The sequence below is a fragment of the Lissotriton helveticus genome, chromosome 7, assembly GCF_964261635.1.
Source record: "Lissotriton helveticus chromosome 7, aLisHel1.1, whole genome shotgun sequence".
In the NCBI taxonomy this organism is placed as follows: domain Eukaryota; kingdom Metazoa; phylum Chordata; class Amphibia; order Caudata; family Salamandridae; genus Lissotriton; species Lissotriton helveticus.
In genome coordinates this window covers 82,754,232-82,770,979 of record NC_136068.1, presented here as the reverse complement: position 1 = coordinate 82,770,979, position 16,748 = coordinate 82,754,232, and the positions used below count along the sequence as shown (strand labels likewise).

At 47.2% G+C, this 16,748-nt stretch overlaps 1 protein-coding gene across 7 annotated transcripts in view; it reads left to right on the top strand.

Moving 5' to 3' along the window:
* The window catches only part of CHD4 (chromodomain helicase DNA binding protein 4), an 81,693-nt gene that overhangs the window by 10,271 nt on the left and 54,674 nt on the right, over window positions 1-16,748 (top strand). For all 7 annotated transcript variants that reach the window (XM_078651561.1, XM_078651562.1, XM_078651558.1 and 4 more), the window contains exons 3-10: window positions 5,417-5,541; window positions 12,594-12,782; window positions 13,785-13,903; window positions 14,243-14,484; window positions 14,657-14,781; window positions 15,072-15,207; window positions 15,327-15,508; window positions 15,746-15,979. In XM_078651561.1, coding sequence (XP_078507687.1) covers window positions 5,417-5,541; window positions 12,594-12,782; window positions 13,785-13,903; window positions 14,243-14,484; window positions 14,657-14,781; window positions 15,072-15,207; window positions 15,327-15,508; window positions 15,746-15,979 — 1,352 coding nt within the window. The remainder of the gene's footprint in view (window positions 1-5,416; window positions 5,542-12,593; window positions 12,783-13,784; window positions 13,904-14,242; window positions 14,485-14,656; window positions 14,782-15,071; window positions 15,208-15,326; window positions 15,509-15,745; window positions 15,980-16,748) is intronic.

Below are 16,748 nucleotides of genomic sequence, written 5' to 3'. Positions count from 1 at the left end.
ATTCCTCTACGCCTAGGTGCTGCTAATGCTCAAACTACAAAAACTTTTTTGTCCAGTATAATTAAGGATACCCCAAGTCTTTGGCTCTGGTATGAGTCTTCATTCGGTTGCTTTCATTGTGATTCGCCTGCTTTCATTGTGATTCGCCTGCAGGTGCATGTAGCAATCTTGCACCACTGGGCACATTGGCCTCAGTCTTGGTGTCAGTTCTTTCTGAGCATGCTTACATTGGGTTCTTCCACTGTCTTGTAGCTTCATATCTGAGTTCGAACCTATGGGCACCCCTGTGAACTTCTCCCGGGTGCTTTCTCAGGCAACTGTCCTTTCCCTGCATTGGGGAACAGCTATCACCCATCATAGGGCTATTCTACAATTCCAGAAAAATGAAACGTGAAGTGGTCTCCCTCCTGCAGCCATTACATCTCCACTCCATTACTCAAACTTTCGATAATTATAAATCAGTCAGAGTTGCAGGGCTTGAAGTCTTTAAACTTGCATGTGTTTTGGAAGCGCCTGTGGAAAAATTTGAACTGCATGGCATTCATATCTTGTCAAAGCCTTTCTCCTGCTGCACTGTTAGTTTGCTTTTTCATTACCGTGACTGCATGCCAAAATCACAGTTCCCAAACATCTTCACCTGGCATGTCTTGCTTCTTCTACTAGGTGGTCCCTTGTGTGTTAGCTGCTTCTAGCATGCTTTGACGTAGTGTACAAATGTGTTAGGAAAAAGTGCGGTCTAGATTTCTGAGCCCTGGTGCCCAGGTATTCAAGAATTGGGGGGGGGTCCCAAAAAAGATACCACTAAATATGAATAAAATCCCTCCTCCCCTTAACACCTCTCCTATTCCAAAGCCTTTTTAGATCGAGTCTGTGCAGCGCATGCCCTGCTGCGAGGCATGCAGTAGTGGGGTATGGCACACTCAGCCCATATTTTTTAATGTACTCGTCATTGTCCTTCGTAAACGCTGGCTTCCGAGTCGGTATTAGGCTTGTTAGTCCCTCCTTGGTACCACCGTGTCTGCATTTGTCACCTCACATAACAACTGTGCATTTTACTGGTGGTGTTACATGGTCTGCTTAACGTTTTTGTTTTTTGTTGTTGTTTTTTTTAATTAAATTTTTTTAGGTCAAAGCCCCTATGCTGCAATTTCACTTTGTCATACACACCCCTTTATTTAGATTTGGCATGTCTAAAGAAAGGGGCGCAGCCTTCATGAATGTGAAGGCAATGCATGGGCGGTAGTAAAAGACCAAATATTTGCAATGCAATAGGTCTCGCATTTGCGAGAGTTTAAGCTATTGCATTACCAGTAGCTTAAACTCTTGTTGATGCTAGATCTATTGCATTGCAAATGTTTGTTTTAGCTTGAAGCTGGTATTCTGCGTAGGGTTCCTACACTCAAACGGTGCAAATGATTTACCTTTACTTATCCAGGGTGAGTTGGATCCTGCCAGCATATTCAAGGATGGAATAGGTTGGGAGCAAACCTCCTAGTAGGCAGCACTGGGCTTTGGCCTAGCCTTTCTGTGTTTATGGAAAGATTTGTTATTGTAGCCTGTGATAGCTCTTGCAGCTAGTGATGCTGTCGTGACCTGCAGACTATTGGTGGTTTCACAAACATGTTGGGGAAGACCATGCCATCTCTTTGCCACTAGGAAAGGGAAGAAAAGACACACTGATGATGGACTGAATGCAGAAAAAATCTAACATTCACCCCCAGTCGAGATGTGGGTTAAGCCCATTGTTCTTTTGCTCACCATGCCATCCCAATTGAGACCCAACCATAAACAAATCAGTCCTGACCCTGCTCCTCATGGGAACAGTCCAACCCGAACTGCCAGGCCAGGTCCTCACTGGACCAGGAACAAGCTTCCTGGGCCCAGTTTCGGGGTATCACCCCATATCAGCCAGGCTAGCTTGAATCTAGTGTCACAGACAGCCTGGGACCCACGTCTGGGCATACCCGGCGGCAGCGCATTAAGAACAGCCACCTAGACTATTCCCAGGGAATGACCTGTCCAGTTGCATAGCTTTACACAAATGAAGAACTCTCGCAAAGCACGAAGCCGCAGAAGGGTCCTCCACTCCTATATTATTTCTCCTAGGGTTCTCACCGTTCTTGCAAGGTGGGTCCTTCAGTTGGGTCTCTTTCATTAGTCTTGTGGGCATGGCTGCTCCTGGGGCCGAGCTTGAGGCTTCATGACCATGGCCACTTAAGGCACCCCCTGTTTCTGCCAGAAAGATGGTGCTCACTGGGCAGCCCTTCTCCAGGTTGTGTTGATGGGCTGTTGCCCCACACGAGGCTATTTCCCATGTGGCCTCACTCCTGGGGTGTGCGGTGGGAATCTTTCACCCCTGGTTTGACTTGAAATCACTCACAGGTTGGCCTGCTGCTGGCGTCCATTTTGGCTCCCGACTCAGGTCGGAGCTGCCTTTCATTCCTCGTGTTTTTTTTTTTTTTTTCTTCCTCCTGTTGGCTCGGCTGTGATTAGGGTGGGAGGGGGGAGGATCTGCTCCTAATGGCTCTAAAATGGACGCCGAGCCGCCCCACCTCCCGCGGTGTCATTCTGTGCCCAGCTTCCATGCAGCACAAAGAGCTCTATCAGACTCCCGGGGAGGAGGGCGCCAGTGCCCACTACCCCCGGTCCTGCCACGTGGTCTGAACGGCCCCCACGAGGGGCACAAGCCTCCCCTCCCTGCGCCTAGCACTGGAGCCGTGATTTCCGCCCCCTCCCCGCAGCAAGGACTCGACACGTGATGTGTCGCCCCCCGGTATTACGACATGCCGCGTTCTGTAGACGAGAACCCGGCCTGCCACGGCGTGACTATCCGGGTGAAATGTGACGTGTGAGCAGCCCCCAGGGCAGCGCCTCCTGCAGGGGCAGAGAGCTGGGCACGTCTGGAACACTGATGAGCTTGAGGTGTTCGCCCCCACCTGTCCTGCTGTCTCCGAGGCTTGAAAGGGCCGAGTTTGTGTCCGGGGATGTTTGCTCTCGGGTCTGATGGCGCAGGTGCTTGCCTGAAGCACCTTGTGGGAGTTGTCATAGTGAGGAGAGGGTCGTGAACCTCTCACCATCCTCGGATCCCTCCTTCTTTCTGCGTCCCGGTTCTATCATAAGATTCGATTTGTATGGGAACCCACCTGCTCTGCCGGGTTGAGTTTCTAAAGGTGTCAGGCTCCATGGTATATCACACCCCTGTGTGAGATCCCACCTGCCCTTTTCTTTCTAGGACACGTGAATGTGCGTCGTCTCCTCCAAGATCATACATTGTGGTGTCACTCCCGCCAACCTTGCCCTCTTGTCCGATGGTCCTGGAGGGTATGTGTGATGCATTGCCCCGCAGCCCCATGCAGTTTCTTGCGCTCTGTGTGGAACTCAAACCACACTATGCTGTCTATGAGACCCTTTTTGTGACAGGCCAAGCTTGTGGAAGCCCATCCCAGTCTACTGTGGGGTTCCCAAATGGGCCTCCTGAATGTTGGTATACCATGATGTGAGGTGCCATTGGCTTCCAGGAAGAGTTTCCTCATCGCTGTAAACTGCAATGGCCCAGCTCACTCAAGGGACCCATGTGGAGAACATCTCGACTGACTGAGATTGATTGTCAAGGAGCCACATGGCCACTGCAACTAGCTGCCCAGGGATAGCCCGCGCCGCCTGGATGGTAGAGCTGCTCGGTTTCCTTCACAACCTACATGGTATCAGGCCCTCCTGGAAAGGTGCTTGATCTCTCCTCTCCCGCCATTCTGGGAGGACCAGCCTATTGTGTTGGTGGAGCTGCCTGGATTCTGAGGCAATTTGTTCTATAATTGTATCCCCAGTGGTTCCAGTGACATCACTCAAAGTAACCCTTGGATGCCAGCAGAATAGGTCATTGGAAGCACTAACGTAATTTGGAGTGTCAGTATGTTGGCCTTTTAGCTTTGTACTTTTTGGGCGTCATATAAGTTTGTCTGTGTTCCCTCTTTTTTTTTTTTTCCTTGAACACATCCCTTTAGGTTCAACTGTCTGCGCACACACACTATACTGAAATAAAAGGTTCACTTAGGTGGCCCGTTTTTAATCTCTCTCCTAAAATGCTTTATTTTATTTATTTTAGGGTTTTATAGAGCGCGAACCTGACCCCTAAGGGTATCGGAGTGCTTTACAGAGTCCAAGTGTCTTACGAGATGCATGATATCACGAGTATACTGTAAATACGGAGGGGGGTGCTGAATACAAGAGGGATAGGAGTATACAAGGATAGTCAATATTACAGTTGCTGAGGTTTTATTTTTTCCGACCATGTGCAGACTGGAGTAGGAGGGCACTGGCCGATCGTGAGTTTCTGCTTCCACCGGATATCACATGTTTCTGTGTAAGATACGCAGGGGAGTTCGAGTGTAGGGCCTTGTGAGTGATGCATGCCAGCTTAAATTGAATTCTGCCCTCGAGAGGAAGCCAGTTCAACGCTTTCAGATGAGGAGTGATGTGATCAAATTTCCTTGTGCCGGTAAGTAGTCTGGCGGCTGCATTGAGGCAGGCGTTTAAGGGTGCTAGGGAGATCTTGGGTAAACAAGAGAGGGTAGAACAGCCATATTCCAGCCTAGAGATGACTAGTGCTTGGACTGCAAGTTTTAGGTAGGGAGTGTCAAATGGTTTCAATTTCCATAGGTAGCTCAGGTGGAATCTGGCAGATTTGGCCATTGAGTTGGTGTGGTCTCGCATGTGTAGGTTGTAATCCAAGGTTATTTCCAGAGATTTGGCCATATAAGGTCCGATGTTTCCTCTAGGGAAACATTGGGATAGAACGAAATGTTCAATGAAAATGGGCTGCATACCTTGCAGGATCGAGACGCGCTTATCGGATTTAGATTCCAAGGGTTGGGTCTATGCACATCCCAGTTTGCCAAAAGGTGCTCCGTTTTGCCAGCCGATTGGTTTGCAAATGGTTTTGCACTTTGCAGCACGACCTATGTTTTAATGGGTCACATTAAGAATTTTCCGTTCAATGGGGCCGTAAACTACCTGCTAAGGAATACTCAAATAAATGAATAGAGAGAGGCATGCCATGGCCTACATCGCAAGCTATTGATCCACATCACAATTACTAGTTGCAAATGCGTTAGTCTCTTCATGCCCTCTCGTATTGCAATGCTCAAAAGCCAATTTATGACCTATCAAAAGGCTGGTTTGCACCGTAAAATCTCTTGGTCGCACACCTTGTGGTGTTTGTGAATCTGAGTTTGCATGCCTTTTCAGAATTTTGGGTGGAATGCCTGTTAATACTTTGCAGAAAAGGAGCAGCATTTCGTGGAGTGTGCGATTTAGTTTCCTTTTATTTGCTGTTTCATGATTATCAATCACATGCCTATGGCTTGGACGCCACTGATGTACATCAGGCTGTGGGACTTATTCTTGCGTCTCTCCGCAGAGATTGAGGAAGATCTAGATGAGGAGTTATCCGAGCCAGAAACGCCCAAGTTGATCAAGAAGAAGAAGAAGCCGAAGAAACTGCGAGAACCCAAAAGCACCAAGCCCAAGCGCTCGAAGAAGGAGGTCTGTGTTCATCTTGCATGACTGGTTTATGTATAAAATGTTTTCTGCTTTTTCCAAGTTGTTCCTGTTATAGAGGAGCTGCACGGGGAGCAATAACTGCATGAGATGATGGTTTTTGCATAGTGTGTAACTGTGCCAAACGTCTGTGGGCATTGGGGGTCCTTTTGCCTACAGTGAGGAAGGAGAGTTAGACAAATTTGAATTGAATTTGAATTTAAAATTATTTATAAAGCGCTCGTACACCAACGGTTCCATGGCGCTACAAGTAACAAAAGATCTGGGCAGAGAAGGGACCGGAACTGGGGGAAGGAGAGAGAGACTGCTAGTGGATCAGTTGAAGGACTTCGTAAAGAGATGAGCCTTGAGCTGCTTTCGAAATTGTGGGTATAGGGTTAAGGCTCTGAGCTCGAGAGGCAGGGAGTTCCAGAGGAGGGGGGCAAGGGTCGCAAATTTCGAACCTCCCCATTTCTTTCTCCGGAACCGAGGGATAGTAAGAAGGGACAGAGTGGATGAGCGTAGTTCCCTAGTGGGAACATACGGGGTGATCTCAGATGAGATGAAAGCCGGTGCCGTGCCCAGTCGAGCTTGAAAGGCAATGGAGGCAAGCTTAAACTGGACACGGGCACGAACAGGGAGCCAATGGAGAGACTTTAGGAGGGGAGTGGTGTGGTGGGACTTCGGGAGTTTGAACACCAGGCGCGCCGCCTGGTTTTGGATTTGCTGCAAACGCCGTAGGCTATATGCAGGTATACTTGCATATAGGGCGTTGCCGTAATCCAGGCGGGAAACGACCATAGCCAGGGTGATCAATTTGAGGGCAGCAAAAGAAAAGAAACGGGACACCCTGCGTATAGTACGCAGTGGAAGGAAGAAGAAACCACGGAGCTAACCTGGGAGTGAAGGGTGAGTTGAGAATTAAGTTTAATGCCTAATGTTTTAACTGAGGTGGAGGGGACAGGAGGAGAGCCTAGGGAAGGGGGCCAAAATAAAGAAGACCAGGGGCTGGATGAACCACCCGTCAACACCAGCTCAGTCTTGTCTGGGTTGAGTTTCAGATGGTTGTGGTTCATCCAGTCCCGGATGTGAATCATAATAGATTGGAAATTAAGAACAGAAGAAGGAGAAGAAGACAGATTAAAGACAAGCTGGAGGTCGTCCGCATAATTAAACACGGCGACCTCCATTTGTTGCAGTGAAAAAATAAGAGGGGCAATATAAAGGTTAAACAAAAGAGGGGAAAGGGAAGAACCTTGGGGGACCCCGCACTGAACTTTCCGAAAGTCCGCAGTAAAGTCACCCAGGCGAACTGCCTGGGTGCGGTCCCTCAGGAAGGAGGATAGCCAGACCAGGGCGGTGCCCCCGATCCCCGCCGCCCTGACACGGGAAAGCAAGATGGTATGATCCACCGTGTCAAAAGCGGCTGAGAGATCGAGGAGGACCAAGGCCTGGGGCTGGTTGGTGTCCATTCCCTCCCTGAGGTTGTCCAGGACCGAGAGGACTACGGACGCCGTAGAGTGTGCGGTGCGGAATCCGGCCTGGCGGGGGGCAAGAGCTCCGTGCTTCTCCACAAAGGAGCTCAGAGCGCAGGTGACATGGCGCTCGAGCACCTTTGCCAGAAATGGCAGGAGGGAGAGGGGGCGGAAATTAGAGGGGTCCGCGCCCGGCTTTTTCAAAATGGGTACAATTACCGCTGATTTAAGTGGGTTAGGTACCACGCCTTGGGAAAGAGAACTGTTGAGAAGGTGAAGGGGGGGGGGGTCTGGACAAGTAATAAAAATATGACGAAGAATATGAGCAGGGCAGGGATCTAATGGGGAACCGGATTTGACAAGGGGTATTATGGAAGTCAGAGATTCCTTAGTGAGAGGGGGGAAGGTGGTGAGTAGTCCCTTGGGAGGGGGGCACTGGGGGTCCACAAAAGTTGGGGAAGGGGGGGGATATTGGCCTTGATGGTGGCTAATTTCTGAATGAAATAGTTGTTGAGGGAGTGACAGAGTACTTTGGAAGGGGCGGGCTTTAAAGATGTTCTGTCCGAAAACGCCAGATTGTGCACGATCGAAAAAATTTCCTTCGTCTGGTTCTCTGCTGCGAGGATTTTGGAGGAGAAATAGATAGTTTTGGCCTCCAAGATGTCTTTTTTGTATTGGGCCAGGATGTTAATAAACTCCAATCGCAGTAAGGGGCAATAGTTTCTCCTCCAGGCCCGCTCCGCACGGCGTACCGCCAATTTAGTGGCCTTGAGATCGTCGTTAAACCACTGATTGGCGTCTTTCTCACGCTTAGAGGTGATCCGTTTTAGAGGGGCAATGGAGTCGCAGCCTGAGAAGAGCCACTGTTCAATGGCCTTGACCTGGGAAAGGGAGGATAGGCCTTGTAAGGAGGGAAGGGAAGTGGTGAGTAGGGAGGATAGATTTTCCGGATCAACCCGACCCCAAGCGCGGACCCAGATGTTTTTGGGGAGAAGGGGCTTGACCGGAGGGTGGATGGGAAGGGTAAATGAGATCAGGTAGTGGTCAGACCATGTGCAAGGCGAGATGGAAAGGGACTCTACGGGACAATTCAAGGACCAGATCTGGTCTAGGATGTGACCTTTAATATGGGTAGAAGAATGGATATGTGAAGTAAAGTTAAGAGATTGAAGGGTCTCTGAAAATTCTTTTGAAGATGAACATTCAGCTGGGTCAGAGGGCCAAAAGTTAAAGTCACCCAGGAGTAAAATGGAGGAGTTGTTAACTGTGATCGTGGCCAGAACTTCCAAAAAGTCAAGGAGGAACAGTGAAGGGGATTGAGGGGGGCGATAGGTGAGTACGCAGGTGAGAGGGGGTGTGATGGAAGTGGTGCGGATGGCTAGATACTCAGTGGTGGCGATGTCTGGCAGAGACAGAGTTTGGAAGGGAAGGTCGGTGCGGGCGATGACCGCCACGCCGCCCCCAGCTCTGCCATTTAGGCGGTCTGCGCGAAGGGCATAATATGGGACTGGTAAAGTGGCCAGTAGAGCAGGGAGGGAGTCATCACAGTAGTAGTAGTAGACAAAAGTAGTGTTTAAAGACTGAGCCCTATTTGTATTAGTACACTGAAGCAGGGGTTTTTAATCCGTGGTCGGCAGGCCCCTGGGGATCCACTGCACCTCCTCGGGGGCTTTGTGGACCAGTGTGACCGTCAACATTATTTTTATCGATCATAAGCATTCTGCCTTAAGTAATCATTAGATGGTTCCTTCAATGAAAATAAATGTTTCATCAAGTAAGTATTATTATTACCTGAAGTCTTTTTGTATCGCCTCCCCAGGGTAATTAATGGCCTAATAAAATGAATAAAGATATGTTTAAAAAAATCATGAGCATTTTAAAAAACCTTTAAAATCTGGTTCGTAGTTCAGGAGGGAGTATGTGTGGTCTGGTTATGTGCTCTGATATGAACCTGCAATTACTAGAAACAATTTTGAATTGCTTTTGATTTTTCTCGAAAATTATACGCATCTGCACACTTGGAGAGCCAGGATTTCTGGCACTCTGTGATCTAAGCGTGGGTAGACTGTCCCAACAGCCCACCCAGGCTGCTCTTCTCCATTCTTTACATAGGCAGGCCCTTATTTATTTCAAAGTTTTATATAGCGCGAACAAGATCTTCACAGATATCGGAGCGCTTTACATAGAGGGGTACATGAGGGAACATAGTCAAACAATAAATCACTAGATCATACAGTACAAATAGGTGGCTACAAAGCCCATCACAAGAGTAATAAGACCGCTCATACAAATAAGTAAATGGGTCAAGCATGTAGTACAGATCGGTGCAGGGTGTTAACAGAGTTCGAGATAGTAGATCAAGTGTATTTAGCCATGAGGATAGCTTTTACTTCCTTTTTAAATAGTGTAGTGGAGGAGATGAGCCTGGTTTCGGGAGGGAGTGAGTTCCAAATCCTAGGCGCCAATCCTGAGACGGAGCGCTTGTATGTTTTTTCCTTCCTGAATCTTCGAGGTTTCAGCAGAAGGTTCTTTGTGCCTCTCGTGTTTCTAAAACCCCCAGAGATTGTCAGTTTCTGAGCGAGGTAGCCGGGTGAGCTTAGGTGTACCGCCTTGTGTGTCATGCAGGCGATTTTCAGATGTATTCTGGCTTCAAAAGGCAGCCAGTTCAGGGATTTCAAGTCGGGGGTAATATGGGAGTGCTTTTTTGACCCAGTGATGAGTCTCGCTGCAGCATTCAGAGAAGCTCTTAGTGGTGCGGTAGTAGTTAGGGGGAGTCCGCAGAGGGCGGTGCTGCCGTATTCAATACGTGGGATGACTAGCGCTTGTACTGCTGTTTGGAAGTCTTTGGCTGGGAGGTAGGGTCTAAGTTTCCTCAGAGTATTGATCTGGAAGTTCGCTCCCTTTGTTGCCTTGCTGATATGTTGCTGCATGTTGAGGTTGGTGTCAAGTGTTATGCCTAAGGATTTTGCTGAATCCACTATGGTCGGTTGGACATTGAGTGCTGTTAGGTGCTTAAGCCATGTTTGTGTGGTAGATATTTTCGTGGGAGGTGAGATCAGAAGGAACTCAGTCTTCATAGCGTTGAGTTTGAGGTGGTTATCAGCCAGCCAAGATTGGGTGCTTCTGATCGTTGAGTTCAGACACAAGATGTCTTTGGGGGATTGTAGCTTGAGATATAGCTGAGTGTCATCGGCGTACATGTGAAAGTTTACGTTGGATGCATGTAGCAAGGAGGTGAGAGGTTCCATGACTAGGTTGAACAAAGTTGGGGATAGAGAGGATCCTTGGGGGACGCCTAGCGTTACAGGTATTGGCGAGGACATCAGGTTGTTGCTCTTGAATTTCTGCGACCTGTTGTGAAGAAAGGAAGTGAACCACTTGAGAACAGTTCCAGATAAACCCATTCTTGTGTTTAGTAGTTCTAGTAGATTCTCATGTTTAACGGTGTCGAATGCTGAAGAGAGATCTAGAAGGATGAGGAGGCAGGTGTCGTTTTGGTCTAGCATTTGAAGTGCGTCGTCAATTATGTGAGTCATGGCAGTTTCTGTGCTGTGTCCTGCTCGGAAGCCTGACTGGTAGGTGTTGAGGAGATCAAATTGCTCAATGTGTTTAGTCAATTGTAGTTGTGCGCATTTTTCCAACAGTTTGGCGAGAGTAGGAATATTGGTGATGGGACGGTAATTGTTGAGATCAGAGGGGTCGGCTGTAGGTTTTTTTAGTAGAGGTGTGACCTGACCAACTTTGAGGGAGTCAGGTATGCTTCCTTGTTGGAGAGAGCTGTTGATAATTTTAGTCCAGAGAGGGAGAAGCAAAGGGGTAAAGTCTTTTACTGCGGAGGCAGGGAGGGGGTCCGTGAGGTGATTGGAAGGTTTCAGTGTACTGAGCAGTTTGCCAATTTCTTCTTCCGAGTATGTGCCGAAGGTTGACCATGTAGCATTGTTTTTTGGTTAAGTGGGTGCTAGGCATTGGGGTTTGGAGTAGAGGCTTGCGTCCATGAGGAGATCGCTTTTTATTTTGTCAGTTTTTTGGATAAAGAAAGCAGCGAAGTCTTCACAGGAGGGTGCCTCATGCCCAGTGTTGAGCGGTTGGGGTTGTTCCTTGGATTGTGTTCTGATTAGCTCACAGTTTTCTTGGGTGGTTTTTTGCTTGGTCGAGTTGGAGGCTGAAGAAGTCTGATTTTGAGCGTTTTATTTTCCTGAAGTAGGCGTTTCTCTTTTTCTTCAGCTCTTTTAGGTGCATTGCAGAGGGAGCTGATCTCCAGGTACGCTCTGCCATTCGCATGTCTCGTCTATCCTCATTGAGACTCCCGTCGTACCATGGTTTGGAGAGATTCGAACAACTTGGGCTTCCTGTATTGAAAAGGGTGCATGTCTGCATTTTTCAGCAGAGCTCAAATACTTTCACTGGCAGAATCCCACTTCTCAGTAGGCAGCCTGTGCTTGGCATTTGGTCTTCAGCTTTGTCCATACCAAGCTTGATTCGTGTCTTGTCTGTCATTGGCAAATATCAATCCAGTTAAAACTTTTCACTACTTCCGCTTACAGCTTTGATTTTACCTATTGATTTAGGAATGTGACCTGGGTCTTACACTGATGTGTAGTCTATCTTGTATTTAAACCTGAATTTGCAGAGAAAAGTAGATGTGCTGTCTTCATGTAGTGTATTGTTTGTGTATTTTTAGGTCGAATCTATTAGTTGTTTGGTTCAAAACATGTTAGCTTACCAAGAACTGACAGTGGGCTTAAAGTCCGCCTATTGTTTACCATTAGCTGCCTTTATTGTTGTTCTAATCTACTTGCTTCTTATTCAATAGCTTGCTATGTCCATCTTTTGTTCCTCCACGGAGTAGTCTGTTTACTTGTGTTTTTCAACTGCCCACTTGTAGGGAACTACTTTTTACTTTTTTTTTTTGCTTAAGTGCTTCATGAGAGGACATGTGTATTCCAGGTGCCGTCATGTAATTTTCCTTCCTTGTGCGCAGTGTTCTCTTTGCGCTTTCCGCATGCTCACCCATGTACTTCTCTCACTGTCTCTTGCTTGTGTGCTTCTCCCATTCACCTGTGTTGCTCGCCCTAGTGTGCAACTTTCCTCTGCGCTTTTTTTTCCGCACCTTTATTTTCCTTTTGTTACTGCTTTGCTTGGCAGCACCAGTAGGTGGCAAATATGAGACCAGTTGGCGCTGCCAATTTTTGTCGGTAATTTTATTGCTGTAGAAATGGCTTTGAGGTTCCTTCATTTGTTATTCAGTGGGGTCAGAAGGTTCTGAACCACTGCTCCGAAGGATCGCAGACTGGGAAAGCAGCCACATGTATTGCAGGTCTTGTGTCCGAAGGGACTCAAAGGAAGGCGTCCCAATACCGAGGGTGTGGACTCAACTGTATCTCTTGTGTGGTTTCCAGCCCTCTTACTGTGTTGGACCGATTGGTCTTGGCTGTGTTGTCCTCATCAGGACAGGTGAAGCTTCCTTGAGAGACATGCCTCTTGTGAGGAGGGATTTAGTCTCCTGATCATTTTGGCTTTACGACTCCTGCAGGAGTCTGAATCATCTGCTTTTATCGATGATCCTCCTCCTTCTTTCTGCAGGACCTTGGCGACAGTTCTGGTGAGGGCCTTGAATTTGGCGAGGATGAAGATATTCGCTCTGAGAGCGAAGGTAGTGACTACACGCCAGGCAAGAAGAAGAAGAAGAAACTGCCACCCAAGAAGGAGAAAAAAAGCAAACCAAAGCGCAAGGAAGAAGAGGAGGATGAGGATGATGATGATGACTCCAAGGTACTTTGCACAGTCCATAGTTTGTTCCTCAGGTTTCAACAGACTGTTGTATACAGTTGTCGATTTACAAGAAAGAGGCCTTTACTCTTAATGCCGCGCCCATCAAAACATAGTGTTTAATGTAAATAAGTGGTGCTCAGATCGGGGGACGACATCCTTCTGGGTCCCCATAAGCAGATACAATCCACACCTATATGCACAAACAGATCAGTACCCGCTATGTCCTAATATTCTCAAGTTAATCCTTCTGTTCCGATATCAATTAATAAAATACAACACTAGTTCTGGATCTTGTTCAATTTTCTAAATTCACTTCAGAATTTCTTATGTTCATTAAGAATGCTGCAAATATGTTGTGTATTCAAAATTCTTTATTGGTGGCTTTGTTATTCTAAAGATTTACTTCTCAAAGCATCAGTTTTTGTTGGTTTTGGACTCCTAACCCGGAGATGGTCGATACACACCGCGTATTACTGACTTGGCCTAAATGACAGAATGGTCCATATAAGAAACTTACAATACTTTGGGTGCTGCACTTTCTCGTAAAGCTAATACACTTATCCTAACAATCCAGGTTCTTTCTGTGAACACCAACAAAAACTGATGCTTTGAGAAATTCATCTTTAGAAGAACAAAGCCCTGAAGAAGTCTTGTGAAAAGAGACGAAAGGCGTTGGCTACGCTGATTTGAACACCAACCAATAAAGAATTTTGAATATATAACATGTTTGCAGCATTCTTAATGAACATGAGACATTTTGAAGGAAATTTAGCAAATTGAATAAGATCCAGAACTAGTGTTGTATTTTATTAATTGATATCGTAATAGAACAGATTATCTTGAGAATATTGACACGTAGTGGGTGCTGATCTTTTTTTGCATAGAGTTGTTTACAGTTGTCTCTGCTCTTGCCCCTGTTTAATTTGGTTGTTTATCTTGAGTACTTGCCCCTGTTTCCATGTGTAAATATTCGGCCTTCACCAGCCCTTTCATTTTTGGTAGGAGCCAAAATCTTCTGGCCAGCTATTGGAAGACTGGGGTATGGAGGACATTGGCCATGTATTTACTGAGGAGGACTACCGGACACTTACCAACTACAAGGCCTTTAGCCAGTTCGTCAGGTGCGTATTGTTGATCGGCAGTAAATGTTTGGAGCAGTTTGTGAGACTAGAATAGGAGCACTGATGAGACCATGCCTTTTGACCTTAGGCTCACCTCCTTTCTCCTATCACGATTCCACCAATGACAAAGGGCCGAGTATAGACTTTGCTCTCCTGGGGTGAAGGTGAAAGTCGTTCAGCTTTCGACAGTCCTTTGATCTCCACAGACAAACATTTCTCCACTAATGAGTTTGAGCCATAGGGTTTTGGGAAGGGGGTGGATTTGGGGGGTACCAGACTGAGTCATGAGGCTCCGATGTACCGTTCTCCTCATTATATTTTTCTTTCTGTTTTCTCCAGGCCTCTCATAGCTGCCAAGAACCCCAAGATTGCGGTGTCGAAGATGATGATGGTCCTGGGGGCCAAATGGCGGGAATTCAGCACAAACAACCCCTTTAAAGGCAGCTCTGGGGCATCAGTAGCTGCTGCTGCAGCGGCGGCTGTTGCCATGGTCGAGAGCATGGTGTCTACCCCGGAGGTGCCCCCACCAGCACCGCCGGTTGAAGTTCCTCTCCGTAAAGCCAAGACGAAGGAAGGCAAAGGTGAGGCAGCTTAAAAGTGGTTTGTTCTTATTTTTTTTATATATTATTTTCACCTTTGTCCCTCTCCTATTACCATCTCTTCCTGCGTGTCTTGTGCTGACACTCCTAGTAATGCTTGCTTACGTTATCTGAGTCCTAGTTGTGTGAGTCAAGTCTACCTCTTATTTCTCAGGGCCCAATGCCAGAAAGAAACCTAAGAGCCCTCGCGTGCCAGAGGTGAAGAAGCCAAAAGCCAAGAAGGTGGCCCCCCTTAAAATCAAACTAGGAGCCTTTGGGTCCAAGCGCAAACGCTCTTCGGTAAGAGGCCAGCGTTAGACTACCTTTATAAATAAATAAATAAACAGTAGTGGGTACAGGAGAAGAGATCTTTAGGATGAGGTCCAGCTCTGTTCAATACTGGGCACCTGGAGGATGTCTGCCCATGTGGCTTCTAGCCTGAGTAGGCAGAGCATAGGGCAAGATCTGGGGGGTGGGCAAGTGTTTGGTTTTCTAATATCGATAGGTAGATATTGGAGGAGGGGGCACGTTGAAGGAAATCTAGTTATTTGCATTAAGACTTTCCATTGACTTGTTGTCTCCTTCACCAGAGTGAGGAGGAAGACCTGGAGGTGGAGTCTGACTTTGATGACGCCAGCATCAACAGCTATTCTGTTTCTGACGGTTCCACGAGTCGAAGTAGCCGGAGTCGTAAGAGGCTGAGGGCTAGCAGGAAGAAAAAGAAAGGTTAGAGCTGATCCCACACTCCGCCTGTTGCTCCATTCTTGTATCCAAACCTACCCCAGGCTGCTTCTCAACCACACCCTGCCGCGACATGACTACTTTATAATTCTCATCCCTGCCAGGAGATGACGACACTCCCATGCCTCCTGATGGCTATGAGACGGACCACCAGGACTACTGCGAGGTGTGCCAGCAAGGTGGAGAGATCATCTTGTGTGACACTTGTCCCCGTGCCTATCATATGGTGTGCCTGGACCCCGACATGGAGAAGGCGCCTGAGGGCAAGTGGAGCTGCCCGCACTGTGTGAGTTCTGTGTGTTCTACTCGTAATGGTGCCTGAAGGCCCATGGCATGGTCAAAGTGAGCTTGATGGCAACTTGGGTGCTGCTGTGTCCTGGGGACTTGAATGGTGAATTGGGACAATCTAGTGGGTGACAAGACTGAGTGAGACATTTGGTGACCTCTTGGAAGCTTGAGGCATGGTTCTGGGTCAGAATGTAACTGTTTTATCTAAAACTTCCCCCCAATCCCTGCATATCAGGAAAAGGAGGGAGTTCAATGGGAGGCCAAGGAAGACTCAGAAGGTGAGGAAGACCTAGAAGAAGGCGCAGGGGACCCAGAGGAAGATGACCACCATATGGAGTTCTGCCGCGTATGCAAAGATGGGGGAGAGCTGCTGTGCTGTGACATTTGCCCCTCGTCCTACCACATCCACTGCCTAAACCCACCTCTGCCAGAGATCCCCAACGGAGAGTGGCACTGCCCACGATGCTCGGTACGTACCTCCATTCACAGTATCTAAGCCTTGCAATTTTTTTTTTTGTACATTTCACATGAAGCAGTTCCCTTATTCCTACTTCAGAATACTCCTCTGTTATTTAGTATGGTATTGGGCATTTTTTGGGTTTTGATGTCTGACTGCAGCAACCTTTGAACGTTGTGATTAGCTCTGCTTTTTGAGATTCCTCTTGTTGGCAGAGAATGGGTACAGTGGCATCATGCAGGCATAATCAAGAGATGGGAAGTGCAGTTGTGCCTTCGAATGAAAAGGCCTCTGGAAAGATAAGTTGTAAAAAATAATTACAAACCGAGTCACAAAAGCCAATGAAACAGATTATTATTTAATGCAAACTAGAGAACTTTTATGGGTTCTATTATGTGATATTGAAACAGATATGGTGCTAATCAAAGTTTCTATTTAACATGTTAAAAGCACACTTGTGTAAAATATTCTGTAATTGAGATTAACCAAGTTTTCATCTGCTTGTGCTATCCAGTGCGTTGAATGTGTCGGTTTTTCAAGTCCCTTTTTAGTTCAGCATGAACAAGACTGGCGAGAGTGTACAGTCTACGTAGGTGGTCTTCCAAATTTCTATGTGTCGCCCAGTCATCTTCCTCCCTCCCCCCCACCTGCAATATAATACCAATTGCCAACACGCTATGGGAAGCCCAGTCTCCCATAAGTTTTAGTAAATGTTTTTTAAGTATTTACTGTGTGATCCTTTTATTAGGAGGAGAAAAAACTTTGAAGGCTATTTTGTCCT